Source organism: Crotalus tigris, unplaced genomic scaffold, assembly GCF_016545835.1.
Source record: "Crotalus tigris isolate CLP2741 ecotype Arizona unplaced genomic scaffold, ASM1654583v1 scf7180000017975.10810073628:1450386, whole genome shotgun sequence".
Taxonomy (NCBI): Eukaryota; Metazoa; Chordata; class Lepidosauria; order Squamata; family Viperidae; genus Crotalus; species Crotalus tigris.
In genome coordinates, this window is record NW_024096754.1 from 24,746 (window position 1) to 44,104 (window position 19,359).

The 19,359-nt window shown below is 53.3% G+C and overlaps 1 protein-coding gene across 4 annotated transcripts in view; it reads right to left on the minus strand.

Annotated features, from left to right (window-relative positions):
- Positions 1-623: 623 nt before the first annotated feature.
- FLNC (filamin C) overlaps positions 624-19,359 on the minus strand; it is a 95,887-nt gene continuing 77,151 nt past the window's right edge. For 3 of the 4 annotated variants that reach the window (XM_039345700.1, XM_039345699.1, XM_039345701.1), the window contains 14 exons: positions 19,006-19,179; positions 18,620-18,781; positions 16,781-16,984; positions 15,989-16,141; positions 15,154-15,276; positions 14,080-14,322; positions 11,473-11,742; positions 8,792-8,929; positions 7,507-7,622; positions 7,086-7,218; positions 5,850-6,026; positions 3,779-3,997; positions 2,041-2,250; positions 803-990 (listed from right to left, as the gene is read on the minus strand). In XM_039345700.1, coding sequence (XP_039201634.1) covers positions 803-990; positions 2,041-2,250; positions 3,779-3,997; positions 5,850-6,026; positions 7,086-7,218; positions 7,507-7,622; positions 8,792-8,929; positions 11,473-11,742; positions 14,080-14,322; positions 15,154-15,276; positions 15,989-16,141; positions 16,781-16,984; positions 18,620-18,781; positions 19,006-19,179 — 2,510 coding nt within the window. Of the gene's footprint in view, positions 991-2,040; positions 2,251-3,778; positions 3,998-5,849; positions 6,027-7,085; positions 7,219-7,506; positions 7,623-8,791; positions 8,930-11,472; positions 11,743-14,079; positions 14,323-15,153; positions 15,277-15,988; positions 16,142-16,780; positions 16,985-18,619; positions 18,782-19,005; positions 19,180-19,359 lie in introns of all 4 variants that reach the window. The other variant, XM_039345698.1, reaches the window with a different exon arrangement.

A 19,359-nucleotide genomic window follows, 5' to 3' on the forward strand; every position in this document is an offset into this window, starting at 1 on the left:
CCCCAGGCCACTGCGCTGCTTCAGGAGAGCAGGGGTTGGATTCGAATCCAAAGCACCCCACCGCCTTCACAGGACGTACTCAGAAAGTTTGCTGGGAAGGCATTTGTGCTCTCCTCTCAAGAGATGCATTGGTGATCCCCTTTCCAAGACCCACACTTGGCACTTATTTTTGTTTCCTCTCCGCACCACTCAACAAACATACCTTCGTCGAGGGGGAAGGGTAGGCTCACCCTCCCCCCCCCGCCGCCCCCAGCCCTCTCCTCAAATTTGGCTGCAGTTTGGGAGCCACCCCTGGATTTTGCTTACTCCTTTGTTGCTTCTTTCTTCCATTCCTTTTTCCAGTGTGTGCAAAAGTCTCTTTCTCCCAAGTCAAGGCCAGGTTAAAAAAGGTCTTTAAGTAGTCAAGCCCAGGGCAGGCTGAGGACTAGCCCCTTGCGTGGCTGTGGTTTGGGGGTGAATCCAAATTAAAGCCACGCAAGCATCCTTCCATCCCTACGACGACGTCCCTTCCTCTCCTCCTTCCCAGTCCGGCCTCACTGGGGGCCCCCCCACCCCCCTCACCAGCTCAAACAGCCTCCCCCTCCCACCCCCACCCCCCTTCCCCCGTATCCCTCTCCCCCTACCCGTCCCAGCCCCCGTCCACCTGGAGAACCCCTCAAAAGCCAAAGTCCAATTTGAGGAGGGGGAGGCCAGCGATTGTCCCACGGTTGCGCCTCTCCCTCGCCCCCGCCTCGGTCACGGGTGCCAGTTCTGGGCCTAGGGGAGGGCGGGGCCGAGGGGGCGGGTGGGCTCCGGCCCCCTCCTAGGGCACGCTGACTTGGTAGGGGCTGCCGGGCACGGCCTCGTCCCCCCACCTGACGATGAGGATGTAGTCGCCCTTCTCTTTGACGGTGTAGGTCACGCTGTAGACCCGGTTGCCCATGTGCTTGACGTAGACTTCGTCGCAGGGGCTCTTGGGCCCGTGGACCCCCACCATCAGCATGTTGGTGCCTGCAAGGAGTCACAGAGTGGCACGGTCACCGAGGAGGAAGGCACCTCGGAGGTCATCCAGTCCAACCCCTCTGCTCAGGCAGGAAACTCTATGCCAGAGGTAGGCAATCTTGGCTCTTTTATGACTCGTGGACTTCAACTCCCAGAATTCCTGAGCCAGCACAGTTGAAGTGCACGAGTCATAAAAGAGCCAAGGTTGCCTACTCCTGCCCTATACCATTTCAGACAAGTGGCTGTCTGATATATATGATATATATGATTTATGATATATATAATAATAATAATAAAAGTTGGAGGGGATCTTGGAGATCATCTAGTCCAACCCCTCTGCTCAGGCAGGAAACCCTACACCATTCCAGAGAAGTGGCTGTCTGATATATATGATATATATATAATAATAAAGTTGGAAGGGACCTTGGAGGTCATCTAGTCCAACCCCCTGCTCAGGCAGGAGACCCTACACCATTTCGGACAAATGGCTGTCCAGTCCCTTCTTAAAAACTTCCAGCGTTGGAGCATTCACAACTTCTGGAGGCAGGTGGTTCCACTGGTTAATTACTGCCTCCCACAGGGTCACCTGATCAAAATTCAGACGCTCGGCAATCGCCTCACATTTATGACGGTGGCAGCGTCTCGGGGTTTGTGTGTGTGTCACGCGATCCCCTTTTGCGACTTCTTGTCCAGCAAAGTCAAGGGGGGGGGAATCCGGATTCACTTAACGTCCGCGTTGCTAACTGAACAACTGCAGGGATTCCGCTAACAAGCGTGGGAAGACAGATGGCCAAGCAGGGCAAAACCCACTTAACCGAGGTCTCGTGTGGCAGACATTTTGGGCTCCTGTAACTGTAGTAACAAAGTTAGTAACTGTAGTAACGACGGTGGGACCCGAATTGACAGCCTTTAGGAAAAAACTGGGCAGGTGAAGGAGCATCTTTACAAAAAGGGGTCTTGTGACCCAGGTCGGACGTTCTGAAGACCCCGTTTTCCCAGGTTTCTTCGTCGTGCCGGCCCGGTCCCCCTCCCGGCCCCCCGGCCCACCGGGATACCCACCTGCCTTGCTGCAGTCCACCGTGAAGGTGTTCTTCTGCCCCACGAAGGCCTTGGTGAGGCCAGGGCCCCGGGCGACCACTTTGCTGGCGTCCGAGGAGAACTTGGGCAGGGCGCTGTAGCTGCCCCCCACCGAGGAGGTGGCCTTGGTGACTGTCTCCACCAGCACTGTGGACGTCTCGTGCAGGCTGTGCCCGCCGGACAAGCGAGGACCTAGTGGGGCAGAGAGAAGGAAGGGGGGAACGTCACCTGTAGCTGTCTTCACAGGGGGGGCTCCAGGTGAGTCCTGCAGCCTCCCACCCACCCACCCTCGAAGAGCAGCTGGAGAATCCAGGGCAGGAGTAGGCAACCTTGGCCCTTTTATGACTTGTGGACTTCAACTCCCAGAATTCCTCAGCCAGCCTTCATTTTGTTTGTTAGTTTTAAGACGGGGGACTTCAGACTTGGCCCTTTGATGACTTGTGGACTTCAACTCCCAGAATTCCTCAGCCAGCCTCCATTTTGTTTGTTAGATTTAAGAAAGACAGGGGTCTTCAAACTTGGCTCTTTTATGATTCGTGGACTTCAACTCCCAGAATTCCTGAGCCAGCTATGGCTCAGGAATTCTGGGAGTTGAAGTCCACGAGTCATAAAAGAGCCAAGGTTGCCTACCCCTGATCCAGGGGAATCTAAGGTAGTCTCCTGGCGACTGACCCAAAGTCACCTTGTTGACTTTCATGGCTAAGGTGGAACTAGAATTCACCTCCTCCTTGATTAGCCCAAAGTCCTCCATCTACCTTTCACGCCTAAGGCAGAACTAGAACTCACTGTCTTCTGGTGATTGGCCCAAAGTCACCCAGCTGACTTTCACGCCTCACCTCAGGCAGAACTAGAACTCACTGTCTCCTGGCAATTGATCCAAAGTCACCCAGCTGGCTTTCATGCCTACGGTGGGACTAGAACTCACCGTCTCCTGGCGATTGGCCCAAAGTCATCCAGCTGGCTTTCATGCCTAATATGGGACTAGAACTCACCTCCTCCTTGACTGGCCCAAAGTCACCCATCCCCTTTTCATGCCTAAGGCAGAACTAGAACTCACCGTCTCCTGGCGACTGACCCAAGTCACTCAGCCAGCTTTCCTGCCCAAGACAAGACTAGAACTCACCATCTCCTAGTGATTGGCCCAAAATCACCCAATGGCTTCCACGCCTAAGGGAGAACTAGAATTCACTGTCTCCTGGCGATTGGCCCAAGTCACTCAGCCAGCTCTCATGCCTGAGGCAAGACTAGAACTCACCGTCTCCTGGCAATTGGGCCAAAGTCACCCAGCTGGCTTTCACGCCTAAGGTGGGACTAGAACTCCCCGTCTCCTGGCGACTGATCCAAAGTCACCTAGTTAGCTTTCACGGCTAAGGCAGAACCAGCTCATCGTCTCCTTGTTTTGGGCCCAAAGTCACCCATCCGCCTTTCACGCCTAAGACAGAACTAGAACTCACATTCTCCAGGTTTCCAGCCTAGAACCCTATCAATCAGACCAAAATGGCTACTGATATACTTGATATTGATTCCTTGATATTCAAGTAATTTATCGGAGACTCATCCCGGCTGCGTCCAAGACTGGACGTGTGAAGCAGGGTTCCTCTGGGCATGGACTGAATGCCTCCACCCCCGAACCGAGCCTGGGGTTGTGGGAATGCTGGCGGAGAGGGGTCAGGCTTCTCCCCACAGGGCCCAGAAAATCCAGCCGGCCGGCTTAACTCACCCGTCACCTTGGCTTTGAAGGGGCTGCCCACGATGTGCTGGGGACCCCCATACTTGATGGAGATGAGGTAGCTCCCAGGCGCCATCGGCATGTAGGTGACCCTGTGGCCCTCGGCACTCTCCTGGCAGTCCATCTGCACCTTGGAGGGCCCGTCGATGGTGACCGAGAGGGCCCCGGAACCGGCGTTCCGGGTCTTCACCACGAACTCGGAGGAGACCCCTGGCGGGAAGAAGGCCGGGGGTTAGTCCCTTGCTCCCGGGATCGACACGATAATAATAATAATAATAGTAGTAAAGTTGGAAGGGACCTTGGAGGTCATCTAGTCCAACCCCCTGCTCAGGCAGGAAACCCTAACCATTTTGGACAAATGGCTGTCCAAATGGCTGTCCAGTCTCTTCTTAAAAACTTCCAGTGTTGGAGCATTTACTGCTTCTGGAGGCAGGTTGTTCCACTGATTAATTGTTCTAACTGTCAGGAAGTTTCTCCTTAGTTCTAGGTTGCTTCTCTCCTTGATTAGTTTCCACCCGTTGCTTCTTGTCCTGCCTTCAGGCACTTTGGAGAGTAGCTTGATTCCCTCTTCTTTATGGCAAACCCTGAGATACTGGAACACTGCTGTCATGTCCCCCCCCCCTTGTCCTTCTCTTCATTAAACTAGACATACCCAATTCTCGCAACCGTTCCTTATATGTTTTAGCCTCCAGTCCCCTGATCCTCTTTGTTGCTCTTCTCTGTACTCTTTCTAGAGTCTCAGCATCTTTTTTATATTGTGGTGACCAAAACTAGATGCAGCATTCCAAGTGTGGCCTTACCAAGGCCTTGTAAAGCGGTATTAACACTTCATGTGATCTTGATTTTATCCCTCTGTTAATGCAGCCGAGCACTGTGTTGGCCCCCTGGCTGCATTGCCCCTTTTTTAAATTATTTCAGGAAGGTCCGCGTAAAAACCGAGGAACAGCCTGTCTGCTCTGGGTTCAGATCCCGCGGTCACATAAAGGACGTTTCTGGGAAGGATTCAGGGCCCCTGAAAGCCGCCCAGTCCCTTGGAAGGGATGTGACTAGGCCTGCCAACCATGCAGGCAGTCCTCAACGTGCGATCCTTCGTTTAACGACTGCGCGAAGTCACAAGCACACTGAAAAGGCAGACTTATGACCAACTGACTTACGACTGGGATGGCAGGATCAAAATTCGGGCACTCGGCCACGGGCTGTATTTTACAATGGTTGCAGCAATCCAGAGGGAGGGAGAGAGGAAAAGAAGAAGGATGGGGGGGCAGGGAGGGAGGCAGGAAGGGAGGGAGCGAAGGAAGAAAGGAGGAAGGAGGGAAAAGAGGAGAGGGAAGAAGGACGTGGGGTCAGGGAGGGACGCAGGAAGAAAGGAAGGGAGGAAGGTAGGAAAGAAGGGAGGGAGGGAGGAAGTAAGGGAAGGAGGGAAGGAAGGAGGCAGGGAGGGAAGGAGGGAGGGAAGAAGGAAGGAAGGAAGGAAAGAAGGAAGGAAGGGAAAAGAGAAGGGGAGACGGGGAGGGAAGGAGGAAGGAAGGAAGGGAAAAAGGAAGGATAGAAGAAGAGGAAGGAAGGGAGGGAGGAAAAGAGGAGAGGGAAGAAGGACGTGGGGATGGAGGGAGGAGGAAGGAAGGAAGGAGGAAGGGAAGGAGGGAAGGAGGAAAGAAGGAAAAGAGGAGAGGGAAGAAGGAGGTGGGATCGGGGAGGGACGCAGGAAAGAAGGGAGGGAGGCAGGAAACAAGGAAGGGAGGGAAGGAAGGAGGCAGGAAGGGAGGGACAGAAGAAGAAAGAAAGGAAGCGAAAGGGAAAAAGAAGGGGAGGGAGGGAAGGAGGGAGGGAGGCAGGAAGAAGGAAAAAAGGAAGGAAGGAAGGGAAGAGAAAGGAGAGAAGGGGAGGGGGAGAGAGGGAAGGAGGGAAGAAGGAAGGAAGAGAGGGAGGGAGGGAAAAGAGAGAAGAGGGGAGGAAGGGAACTTGGGGAAGGCTGGCATTCAATTGTTCATATGACAGCTGTCCCTCTTCCAGAGCCTCTCTGAAGCCCCGCCCACCTTCCCCCCCCCCAGCAGGGCCTTACCTGTGGTGCCTCCCTCCAGGCCGGGGCCGTAGGCCGTGACGAGCCCGGGGTCTCCCGCTTGGCTCTGCTCACCCACCCGGATGTTGAAGGGGCTGCCCGGGACGTGCCGCCCGTTGAACCGGACATCGATGGAGTGGACCCCGTTCTCGTGGGGGATGAAGCGAATGGAGTATTTGTCTGAGGGGGGGGGGGGAGAAATTCAACAGGTCAAGCTCCGCAATGCAAGTGGACCACGGGGTCTCCGGAAGGAAGCCCCCCCGCCTTAAACCCCCAAATATCTTCAATATCTGGCCTCTTCAAATCCCACCAGCCGCTTTTCCAAGCCCCCTCCCCAATTTAGGGGAGGCACCGGCCATCGCCCAGGGCAGGGGTAGGCAACCTTGGTTCTTTTACGACTGGTGGACTTCAACTCCCAGAATTCCTGAGCCAGCCATGCTGGCTCAGGAATTCTGGGAGTTGAAGTCCACTAGTCATAAAAGGGGCCATTCAGCTATGCTGGCTCAGGAATTCTGGGAGTTGAAGTCCACCAGTCATAAAAGGGGGCATCCAGTCACGCTGGCTCGGGAATTCTGGGAGTTGAAGTCCATCAGTCATAAAAGGGGCCCTCCAGCCATGCTGGCTCAGGATTTCTGGGAGTTGAAGTCCACTAGTCATAAAAGGGGCCATTCAGCTATGCTGGCTCAGGAATTCTGGGAATTGAAGTCCCCCAGTCATAAAAGGGGGCATCCAGTCACGCTGGCTCGGGAATTCTGGGAGTTGAAGTCCATCAGTCATAAAAGGGGCCATTCAGCCACGCTGGCTCAGGAATTCTGGGAATTGAAGTCCCCCAGTCATAAAAGGGGGCATCCAATCACGCTGGCTCAGGAATTCTGGGAGTTGAAGTCCATTAGTCATAAAAGGGGCCATTCAGCCATGCTGGCTCAGGAATTCTGGGAATTGAAGTCCACCAGTCATAAAAGGGGCCATTCAGCCATGTTGGCTCAGGAATTCTGGGAGTTGAAGTCCACCAGTCGTAAAAGAGCCAAGGTTGCCTACCCCTGGCCCAGGGGCTGGGAAGGGCCTTCCTTAGTCAGATTTTCCTCCGGTGGCTGGCCTACCTTGCAGGGCGATTGTAAAATAAACTAAACAGCCCTAGCAATGCTCAAAATGATCGCTGGGCCAGGAGTGGGAAGGCAACGAACATGAGGATGCTCTAACAGGCTCCTTTGGAGAAATGATTTGAAATTTGGCACGCACCGCTGTCCAGCTCGGAAACGTAGCATTCTTCCACCAGGCCGGAGGGCGTGTGGACCTTGGCGTCGATCACGCCCCGTGCGCCGTTCAGCTGCACCGCGAACGAAGCCGGCTGGTTCACCTTCAGCCCCGTCTCCTGCAGACCCCCGGGACACGATGACAACCGAGTCAGATTCACACACAACACACCCAACCCTGGACTTCCCCAGCTTGGCACCCTCCGTGTAACGACCGCAGCCGAGCCCAAAATTTCTGTCGCTCAGCGAGACGTTTGCGAAGTGAAGTTTGGGCCCTATTTTATGACCTTGCCACCGTTGTTAAGCGAGGAACTGCAGATGTGACTGCAAGAAAACCACCCAGCTCAGAAAGCACCAGGGACCCACAGTTCAACCCTGAGCTGCCAATTTCCTCCTCCGTCGACTACCTGGAGGCTGGTGACGGTCAGGCGTCGGGCATCGTCGGAGAGTGAGGCCACAGGGACCACAAAGGGACTGTCTGGGATCTGTTCATCGTTGAATTTGATGGAGACCTCATAGTCACCTGGAGAGGGGAGGGGAGGGAGGGAGGGAGGGAGGAAGGAAATGGAATGGAAAGGAGGGAGGGAGGGAAGGAAAGGAAAGGAAAGGAAAGGAAAGGAAAGGAAAGGAAGGGAGGGAGGAAAGGAAAGGAAGGACAGGAAAGGAAGGAAGGAAGGACAGGAAAGAAAGAAAGAAAGGAAGGAAGGAAGGAAGGAAGGAAGGAAGGAAGGAAGGGAAAGGGAAGAAAGAAGGGAAAGGGAAGAAGGAAGGAAGGAAAGGAAAGAAAGGAAGGAAGGGAAGGAAGGAAGGAAGGAAGGAAGGAAGGAAGGAAGGAAGGAAGGGAAAGGAAAGGAAAGAAGGAAGGAAAGGAAAGGAAAGGAAGGAAGGAAAGAAAAGGAAAGACAGGAAAGAAAGGAAGGAAGGGAAGGGAAGGAAGGAAGGAAGGAAGGGAAAGGGAAGAAGGAAGGAAGGAAGGGAAGGAAGGAAAGGAAGGACAGGAAAGGAAAGGAAGGAAGGAAGGGAAGGAAGGAAAAGGAAAGGAAGGGAAGGAAGGGAAGGAAAGAAAAGGAAAGGAAAGGAAGGAAGGAAAGAAGAAAGAAGCTTCTGAGAACAGGCAGACCTGCACAGTTGCAGGAATCTCCAGCACGCCCGGCAGGACCCAGGCAGGGCATTTTGTACATGGCCACAATGGCGCCCAAAATTTCTGTCGTTAAGCAAGACAGTCGTTAAGTGGGTTCTGTCCCATTTTACGACCTTCCTCACCACAGTTGTGAAATGAATCCCTGCAGTTGTTCAGCGAATAACACGGTGGTTAAGGAAATCTGCTTTCCTCGCGGACTTTGTTCCTCGGAAGGTCGCCAAAGGGGATCACCAAGACCCCCTGGGACACTATGACCATCATAAGTATGAATCAGGTGCCCAGCGCACCAAGCATGACCGCGCGACCGCGGGGATGCTGCAGTAGTCCCAGGTGTGGTGGTAAGCCACTGTAGCTTTGAACGGTCGCTGAACCAATGGTTGTAAATCAAGGACTGTATGTGATGATAATTTTGAACTCCTGGTCCAAAACTGGAGCAAGGCTACCCCGGTTTTCTGGGTTTTTAAGCCAGAGTCTGACTTCTGAATTGGTTTTAAACTCTTGCTGGAACTGGTTTCGCCCCCGGCTTGACCCCGATGCATCCAGATATCTACCTGGTTCCTGGACCACGTAGGAGACTCCGCAGGAACCGTCCTTCCGGTCCTCAAAGGCGATCTCGGCCTTGCTGGGCCCCTCGACCGCAATGGAGAGACCCCCGGCACCGGCCTCCCGGGTCCAAATGCTGAATTCAGCTGGGAAGAGAGCAGGCCGAGCAGAGAGTTTGGAAGGAAGGAAGGAAGGAAGGAAGGAAGGAAGGAAGGAAGGAAGGAAGGAAGGAAGGAAGGAAGGAGATGGGAATGAGAGGAAGGAAGGAAGGAAGGAAGGAAGGAAGGAAGGAAGGAAGGAAGGAAGGAGGGAGGGAGATGGGAATGAGAGGAAGGAAGGAAGGAAGGAAGGAGATGAGAATGAGAGGGAGTGAGAAGGAAGGTAGGAAGGAAGAAGGAAGGAAGGAGGAAGGGAAGATGAAGGAGAGGAAGGAAGGAAGGAAAGATGGGGATGAGAGGAAGGAAGGAAGGAGATGGGAATGAAAGGAAGGAAGGAAGGAAGGAAGGAAGGAAGGAAGGAAGGAAGGAGATGAGAATGAGAGGAAGGAAGGAAGGAAAGATGGGGATGAGAGGAAGGAAGGAAGGAGATGGGAATGAAAGGAAGGAAGGAAGGAAGGAAGGAAGGAGATGGGAATGAGAGGAAGGAAGGAAGGAAGGAAGGAAGGAAGGAAGGAAGGAAGGAAAGAGATGAGAATGAGAGGAAGGAAGGAAGGAAGGAAAGATGGGAATGAGAGGAAGGAAGGAAGGAAGGAAAGAGATGAGAATGAGAGGGAGTGAGGAAGGAAGGAAGGAAGGAAGGAAGGAAGGAAGGAAGGAAGGAAGGAAGGAAGGATGAGAATGAGAGGGAGTGAGAGGAAGGAAGGAAGGAAGGAAAAGATGGGTAATGAGAGGAGAAGGAAGCGATGGGAATGAAAGGGACGGAAGGAAGGAAGAAGGAAGGAAGGCGAGTGAGAATGCCAGAGGAAGGAAGGAAGGAAAGATGAGGGATGAGAGGAAGAAGGAAGGGAGAGGGAATGAAGGAAGGAAGCGAAGGAAGGAAGGAAGGAGATGGAATGAGAGGAAGGAAGGAAGGAAGGAAGGAAGGACGGAAGGAAGGAAGGAAGAAGGAAAAGGAAGGAAAGAGATTGAGAATGAGAGGAAGGAGGAAGGAAGGAAAGATGGGGAAGAGAGGAAGACGGAAGGCACAGGAAGGAAGGAAAGAGATGAGAATGAGAGGGAGTGAGGAAGGAAGAAGGAAGGAAGGAAGGAAGAAGGAAGGAAGGAAGGAGATGAGAATGAGAGGAAGGAAAGAAGGAAAGATGGGGATGAGAGGAAGGAAGGAAGGAAGGAAGGAAGGAAGGAGATGAGAATGAGAGGAAGGAAGGAAGGAAGGAAAGATGGGAATGAGAGGAAGGAAGGAAGGAAGGAAGGAAGGAGATGAGAATGAGAGGAAGGAAAGAAGGAAAGATGGGGATGAGAGGAAGGAAGGAAGGAAGGAAGGAAGGAAGGAAGGAAGGAAGGAAGGAAGGAAGGAAGGAAGGAAAGAGATGAGAATGAGAGGAAGGAAGGAAGGAAGGAAGGAGATGGGAATGGAAGGAAGGAAGGAAGGAAGGAAGGAAGGAAGGAAGGAGATGAGAATGAGAGGAAGGAAGGAAGGAAGGAAAGATGGGAATGAGAGGAAGGAAGGAAGGAAGGAAGGAAGGAAGGAAGGAAGGAAGGAAGGAAGGAAGGAAGGAAGATGGGAATGAGAGGAAGGAAGGAAGGAAGGAAGGAAGGAAGGAAGGAAGGAGATGAGAATGAGAGGAAGGAAAGAAGGAAAGATGGGGATGAGAGGAAGGAAGAAGGAAGGGAAGGAAAGAGATGGAATGAGAGGAGTGAGGAAGGAAGGAAGAAGGAAGGAAGGAAGGAAGGAAGGAAGGAAGGAAGGAAGGAGATGAGAATGAGAGGAAGGAAGGAAGGGAAGGAAAAGGAAGGAAGGAAGGAAGGAGATGAGAATGAGAGGAAGGAAAGAAGGAAAGATGGGGATGAGAGGAAGGAAGGAAGGAAGGAAGGAAGGAAGGAGATGAGAATGAGAGGAAGGAAGGAAGGAAGGAAAGATGGGAATGAGAGGAAGGAAGGAAGGAAGGAAGGAAGGAAGGAAGGAAAGAGATGAGAATGAGAGGAAGGAAGGAAGGAAGGAAGAAAAGAGATGGGAATGAGAGGAATGAAGAAAGAAAGGAAGGAAGGAGATGGGAATGGAAGGAAGGAAGGAAGGAAGGAAGGAAGGAAGGAAGGAAAGAGATGAGAATGAGAGGAAGGAAGGAAGGAGATGGGAATGGAAGGAAGGAAGGAAGGAAGGGAGGAAGGAAGGAAGGAAGGAAGGAAGGAAGAAAAGAGATGGGAATGAGAGGGAGTGAGGAAGCAAGAAGATAGGAATGAAAGAGAGAGGAAGGGAGGGAGGAAGAAAAAGAGGGAGGGAGGGAAGAAGGAAACGAGGGAGGGAAGAGACAAAGAGGGAGGGAGAAAGAGACAAAGAAAGGAAGGAAGAAAGGAAGGGAGGAAGGAGGGAGGGAAGGAGACAAAGAGCGGAGGGAAAGAGGGAGGGAGGGAGGAAGGAAAAGAGGGAGAGAAGGAAGAAGTAAAGAAGGCAGGGAGGGGACCAAGAGGGAGGGAGGGAGGGAGGGTCTGATGGGAGGCGCAGGGCAGGGCAGGAAGGGCGGTGCCCCCCTTACCTGGCACACTGGCCACGCCCCTCTCCAGGCCAGGCCCTCCAGCGCGCACTTTGTGGGATCCCCCCTCGCCCAGCGGCCCCACGGTGAACTGGAAGGGGCTGCCGGGCACGTGCTGGCCCCGATATTTGACGTTCACGGTGTGGGAGCCCATCTCCTGGGGCACGAAGCGCACCGAGTAGGCGCTGTCTTCTCCCTCGATGATTTCAGCTTCGGCCATCTTCCCTGAGGGACTAGTCACTTGAGCGGTCATGGCTTGGAGGCCGGCCTCCCCTGCAGGGGGAGAAAAGAGCACCAGACGGTCAGACAGCAAAGACCACCTCAAAAGCCCTCCTTCCTCCCCAGCCACCAATCCTGGGCTTCCAACAAACGTGGTCATGCTGTTCTTTCAAACAACAGACAAAGAAAACATGCTTCTAGTCCTCAATGTCTATGGAGTTTTTCAGTCATCCAGGTCGCAGTTGTCCCAAAGATGCTTTTTCAGTTCAGCTTGGAAGCTTCTTGGATGAGAAGCGAAACGCCCTCAAAGCAAAACAAGAAAGTCCAGTTGCCTCGGGAAAAAGCATCTTTGGGATTCTAGTCCTCAAGAATGTCCAGATTTCGGGGCTTTAGTTTTCAACGTTGGGGGAACTCAGTTCTTGGACCTCCAGCTTTGCCACCCCTGTCCTTAATTCCGAGTTGAAATACACGTGATCTATTTCCTGTAAGCGCAAAACCCCACACCAGCATGAATTAAATGCACACAAACGTCATGCGTTAGTAGAATTCACTCACAAACAACAGGCAAAGCTTTTTCCCCGATTAAATATCTTTCCCCCCCCCCAACTTTTAGTACAAGTGCCATTTTTGGACCCAGGGTGAAAACACAGCACTCCAAAAAGCAGCAGGCACAGAAGATGTAGAATGCAAAATAGCAGTTGGAAGGGACCCTGGAGGTCATCTAGTCCAACCCCCCTGCTCAGGCAGAAGACCCTACACCATTTCGGACACATGGCTGTCCAGTCTCTTCTTAAAAACCTCCAGTGTTTTTCCATGAAAGAAGTCGTCAAATCGGGCCCAGGGACACAACGACCCGCTTTACAACTGTCACAACTTAGAGCCAGGCTCAAATACGGTCGTATCTGGAGGACTCATTGTACTTAAATTGTAAACAATCTTGAGGTTTTGTTTCAGCACTTGTGAAATTTCAGCTCGAACCAAGGGTTGAATTTGAAACCACTTGCAAACTCTGAATCAACCTTTCTCTACCTTGGCAACGTTAAGCAGCGTGGACTTCAGCTCCCAGAATTCTAAAGCTTGCTGGCTATGGAATTCTGGGAGTTGAAGTCCACCCCGCTTAAAGCTGTCAATAGCAGTAGCACTTATATACCGCTTCACAGTGGTTGACAGCCCTTTCTAAGCGGTTTACAGAGTCAGCCTATTTGCCCCCAAGAATCTGGGTCCTCATTTTAGAGACGGAAGGCTGAGTCGACTTTGAGCCAGTCAGAATCAAACTCCTGGCAGTGGGCAGAATTAGCCTGCAACACTGCATTCTAACCACTGTACCACCAGAGTCCTTTCCTTCCTTCCTTCCTTCCTTCCTTCCTTCCTTCCTTCCTTCCTTCCTTCCTTCCCTCCTTCCTTCCTTCCTTCCTTCCCTCCTTCCTTCCTTCCTTCCTTGCAATATATCCTGCTTCACAGTGCTTTACAGCCCTCTCTAAGCAGTTTACAGAGTCAGCATAATTGCCCCCAACAATCTGGGTCCTCATTTTACCGACCCTGAAAGGACGGAAGGCTGAGTCAACCTTGAGCCAGTCAGGATCGAACTCCAGGCTGTGGGCAGTGAATTAGCCTGCAATACTGCATTCTAACCACTGCGCCACCACGGTTCTCTGGTTCTCTGGTTCTCCTTCCTTCCTTCCTTCCTTCCTTCCTTCCTTCCCTCCCTCCCTCCCTCTCTCCCTTCCTTCCCTCTTTCCTTCCTTCCTTCCCTCCCTCCCTCCTTCCTTCCCTCCCTCTCTTCCTTCCCTCTCTCATTCCTTCCTTCCTTCCTTCCCTCCTTCCCTCCCTCCCTCCTTCCCTCCCTCCCTCTCTCCTTTCCTTCCCTCTTTCCTTCCTTCCTTCCTTCCTTTCCTCCCTCCCTCCCTCCCTCCCTTCCTTCCTTCTTTCTGACTTAGCAATAGCCCTTAGACTTATATCCCGATTCACAGTGCTTTACAGCCCCCTCTCTAAGCAATTTTATAGAGTCAGCCTTTTGCCCCAAACAATCTGGGTCCTCGTTTTACCGACCTCGGAAGGACAGAAGGCTGAGTCAACCTTTTAGCTGGTCAGGATCGAACTGCCGAACTGCAGCACTGCATTCTAACCACTGCGCCACCAGGGCTCAGATAGAAAAACTGTACTGCGGAGACCGAGGGAGGGGCCCTAGCCATGAGTCTGTGACCCACTCCTCAAATTGCCCCTCCCGGGGGGGGGGGAGGAAACCGCCTTGCCAATCCAGCTTCTCTTCCTGCCCGAGTGAGGCTGGCATGCAATTCACACCCCGCTGGGTCCCCCGTGCCCCTTTGCTGGTGCGAGGGACACACGGGCGCAAGCAAGCCAGCGCACGGCACACCGGCGAGGCCCACGCACCCTCCTGGGTCCGGGCGATGCTGCCGAAGGAGCCGAGGCTCTCGCGGCCGAGGAAGTCGCCAAAGACGTTGTGGAAGGGGTCCCCGCCCACTTGCGTGGACTCTTCCACCCGCACCTCGCGCTTGGTTTCCCCGCCGCGCGTCTTGCTGATCTCCGTCCGCTCGGTGCGCGTGTAGGTGTGGCTGCTGCGTGTGAAAGTGCGGGTCAGCCGCTCCTGGGCTGAGACCATCTGGAACCAGTTGCCTGCGCCAGCAGCCAGCAGGAGGAGGAGGAGGAGGAGGAGGAGGAGGAGGAGGAGGAGGAAGAGGAGGAGGAGAGGAAGAATAAGGAGTAAGAAGGAAAAAGGAGAAGGAGAAAAGGAGGGGAGGTGGAGTAAGGAGTAACAAGGAAAGAGGAGGAGGAGCATGGGAAGGAGGAGGAGGAGTAGAGTGGGAGGGGAAAAAGATGGGAGGAGGAGGAAGGAGTAAGAAGGAAAGAAGAGGAAGAGGGAGGAAGGAAGGAAGGAAGGAAGAATAGAAAATGAGGAAGAGGGGGAGGAGGAGGAGGCGGAGGAAGAGGAAGAAGAAGAAGAAGGAGAAGGAGAAGGAGAAGGAGGAGGAGGAGGAGGAGAAAAGGAGGGGAGGTGGAATAAGGAGTAAAAAGGGAGGAGGAGGAGGAGTGGGGGAAGAAGAGGGATGGAAAGGTAAGAGGTAGAGAAAGAGGTGAGAATGAGAAAAAAGAGGAAGAGGAGGAAGAGGAGAAGGAGGAGGAAGGGGGAGAAAAAGAGGAGGAGGAGAAAAGAAGGGAGAAGTAAGAAGTAATAAGGGAGGAGGGGAGAGAGGGAGTGGGAGAAGGAGGGGTTAGAGAAGTAGAAAGGAGGAGGAGGAGAAAAAGAAGAGGAAGGAGAAAAAGAAGAGGAAGGAGAAGGAGAAAGGAAGGGAAGGAAGGAAGGAAGGAAGGAAGGCAGTTATAAAGTGAGACAAAGAGGTGGGGGCTGCACAGGTCTTTAAAGATGAAGACCCCCCCCAAAGGCAGTCAGCCTCTCCTGGCACAATGCCAACCTCTGGAGAGCCTCCCTTTCCAGCCGCTCTCTACCTGGGATCTTGAGGTTCAGGTCGCAGGTGCTGCCCACGGTGGCGATGGAGGGCGCCTGGCGCCGGCGCGTGATGCTCTCCTTCATCCGTCCTTCTCCGGTCACCTTCACAGTGAAGGGGCTTCCTGAAAGAGACAGCAAGACTAGCGGTTATCTCAACAGCCTGGAACATCCATCCCAGCTCCACCCACCTGCAGGGCACAAGGTCACTGCCGGCTGGCGAATTCTGGGAGTTCTAGTCCAGAAATCTTAAACTTGACCCCAGTGGAGGCACACTGGCCTGATTCCCACCCAGCTTTCAACCTGAGAGAGAGAGAGGGGGGGGAGGGAGGGAGGGAGGGAGGGGGAGGGAGAGAGAGGGAGGGGGGAAAGAGAGAGGGAGGGAGGGAGGGAGAGAGGGGGAGGGAGGGGAGGGAGAGAGAAAGGGAGGGAGGGAAAGAGGGAGGGAGGGAAAGGAGGGAGAGAGGAGGGAGGGAAAGAAGCAGAGAGAGACAGAGAGAGAGAGAGACAGAGAGAGGGAGGGAGGGAGGGAGAGATGGAGGGAAAGGGAGATGGAGAGGGAGAGACGGAGAGGGAGGGAGAGAGGGAGAGAGGGAGGGAGGAAAAGGGAGGGAGAGAGAAAGAGAGGGAAAGAGGGAGGGAGGGAAGAAGAGGAGAGAGGGAGGGAGGAAAGGAGAGGGAGGGAGAGAGAAAGAGAGGGAAAGAGGGAGGGAGGGAAGAAGGAGAGAGAGGGGGAGGGGGGAAGGGAAAGAGGGAGGGAGGGAGGGAGGGAGGGAGGGAGAGAGAGAGAGAGAGAGAGAGAGAGAGAGAGAGAGAGAGAGAGAGAGAGAGACGCACCTGGCACATGTTTATCGGCAAACTTAATATTGATGATGTAATTTCCGGGCTCGGTAGGCGAGTAGGTGACTTTACAGGTGCCGTCTTCCATGTCTTCACAGTTGATGTCCACTTTGCTGGGACCCTCGATGGAGAGGCCGAGACCCCCGTAGCCTGGAACCAAGAAATCAGTTTATTCTCCCTGCGAGCTTTCAATATCCGCTTTCTCAGAAAGTGTCGGAACTTGAGGGTGGCGTGAAGAGAGGAAGCAGCCTGGCATCGCCACAAGCAAGTCAAGTGCAACCTCCCTTGAATTCCATATAGACTTTCCTTCTCTAACTCCTAGCTGCAGGCGCCGACTGTTCGTTGAGAATGACGGAAACCAGGTCATCCTCGACTTACGTTCCTTTAGTGACCGTTCAAAGTTACAACGGCATGGGGGAAAAACTGACTTACGACCTTTTTTCACACTCGCAACCGTTGCCGCATCCCTGCGGTCACGTGATTGAAATTCAGGCACCTGGCAACTGATTCATCTTTATGACGGTTTCCGTGTCCTGAGATCACGTGATCCCATATGGCAGGGGTTCTCAACCTTGGCAACTTTAAGACTTGTGGACTTCAACTCCCAGAATTCCTCAGCCAGCTTTGCTGGCTGAGGAATTCTGGGAGTTGAAGTCCACAAGTCTTAAAGTTGCCAAGGTTGAGAACCCCTGCCATATTGCGACCTTCGGACGAGCAGAGTCAATGGGGGAAGCCGGATCCTCTTAACGGCCGTCTCGCAACTACTTGTCGCCGCCTGCCTTTCCTCACCTGCAGTCCGTGTGTCGACGATGAATTCGGACACCTCGAAGGTGCGTCCTTCCACCAGGCCTTTCCCGGAGACTTTAACCTTGCTGGCATCGCCAATTTCGGACTGTCCCACCATGATCTTGAAGGGGCTGTTGGTGACGTGTTTGCCGCTTTTCTTGACGCTCACCACGTGCTCCCCGACTTCCTTGGGGGTGAAGGAGATCCCTGGGGAGAGGCAGAGGGGGAAATGAGGGGGGGGGCAGGACAAGCGCGAAGGGGGCCTGGGGGCAGCTGTGCAGCTCTAGGGAGGCTTCACCAAAGCCGGGCGCTCTTTCATCAAACCACGTGGACTTGTCAAGGAGGAAGGGAAGGGAAGAGAAGGGAACCCCCAGAGAATTCTGGGAATTGAGGCACACAAATTCCCACGAGGGAAGAATGGAGGGAGAAAGTGATGGAGGCGGAGGAGTCAAAATTGACTGTCCTAAGCAGAGAGAAGAATTTCACTCATTTTGTCTCTTCAACTCCCAGAATTCCTGAGCCAGCATGGGGGAACTATGGCCCCTCATGACTTGCAGACTTCAACTCCCAGAATCCCTGAGCCAGCATGAGGGAACTATGGCCCCCTCATGACTGGTGGACTTCAACTCCCAGAATTCCTGAGCCAGCATGGGGGAACTATGGCCCCCTCATGACTCTGGACTTCAACTCCCAGAATTCCTGAGCCAGCCTGGGGGAACTATGGCCCCTCATGACTGGTGGACTTCAACTCCCAGAATTCCTGAGCCAGCTTGGAAACCTCTCCCTTTCCCCTCAGCATGGCTGGCTCAGGAATTCTGGGAGTTGAAGTCCACCGGTCATAAAAGAACCAAGGTTGCCTACTCCTGATCTAGCCACATTCCAAAGAGACAATCTAAAAGCTGAAAAGGGAACAAAAAGCCCCAAACACTTCCTCACCAGCAATCAAGGCCCAGAGGTTGACACCCAGGTTAACACTTGACCAACAATCAAGCAGTCAGCAATACTCCAGTCAAGGAACTACCAACTCAGTCAAACAATCAAACAAACAAACAGTAAATAATAGCCCAATCAAAGAACTATCACTTCCACCGACACTGTCAGGGCAAGCCACTAGTACATAAACAGAGAGCAAACCCCACTCCCTTCTAGCCCTGATGGTGTTACCTAGTTGGGTCATGAAACGTCTGCAAGAAAACAATCAAGTTCAGAGAGCGCTAAGGACCCCACAGGCCTCCTCCTCCTCTTCCTCCTCCTCCTCCTCCTCCTCCTCTTCCTCCTCCTCCTCCTCCTCCTCCTCCTCTCCACACTCCCTTCTAACTTTGGTGAGGTTACCTAGTTGGATAATGAAATGTCTACAAGAAAACAGCCAAGCTCAGAGAGCACTAAGGACCCCACAGTCTTTATATCCTCCTCCTCCTCCTCCTCCTCCTCCTCCTCCTCCTCCTCCTTTCTACAAACCCTGCTCACTCCCTTCTAGCACTGACACGATTAATTATTTTGGTAATGAAACGTCTGCAAGAAAACTACCCAGTTCAGAGAGCGTTACAGTTCGACCCTTATCCTCCTCTATCAGTACTCTCTTTATACCAGTAGGTACACCAGATTGGACTGCAAAACTCCAAATGTCCACTAGGAGCAGCAAAGAGCTAGACCTTGTACCTTTTTCCGTCTCTCTCTCTCTCTCTCTCTCTCTGTGCTGCTCTTCCCACTGTCCTCCCAATTATCGCCATTTACAAACCCTTGGTCCTTCGCAGCTTTGGCGGCTACCCACCCGTGCACGACTGTGTGTGCCCCTTCTGAAGTACACCACCAGGCTTGCGGAAGCCGTAAAGGATGGCTCACCAATATGGCGGTTGGGCAGGCGCTTCAGCAAGCAGGGCTCTTCGTTCCCAGAGGGGGCCCGGATGCTGGCGGTCAGGAGACTCAAGTCACTTTCGGTGATCTTCAGGGACACGTCGGTGGACGTGCCCACGTTCAGCTGGGAGGTGCGCATGGAATCGTCCCCTGGGCCCAGAAGAACGGCGAGAGAGAAGCAGTCAGGGGAAGGTTCAAGGCTCTTTAAAAGTATTTTGAAGGACTGTCTTTTCCCAGTCAGAATCCCAGCGCTGAAAGGGATCTTAGAGGTCATCTAGTCCAACCCACTGCTCAGGCAAAATAATAAAATAATAGAAATGAAATGAAAGCAGTTGGGGTTGAGGAGAGAGAGAGAGCGAGAGCAGAAGGGCTACCTGTGATCTTCGCCATGAAGGGGCTACCAGGAATGTGCTTGTCGTCGAAGCGGACAATAATGTTGTAGTCGCCGGGAGCTGTGGGCAAGTAGGAAACCGTGCAGGTACCGTCTTTGTTGTCCTTGCAGGTGATTTCGGCCTTGGACGGGCCCTCCACGGCCAGGGACAGGCCACCTGTGGGAGGGGGAGAGGCTGGTTAGCTGTGAGAGGGAAGATTAGCCTTGGGACGAGAGCAAAGTTGCTCCTTGTCTGCTTTCTGGGTGTTGCAGTATAACCATCGCTGTTGAAGGAGGAGTCAAGTGGGGTCTTAGTCTGGAATCATTACATGAGCACAAAAGAGCAAGATCTGGCTTC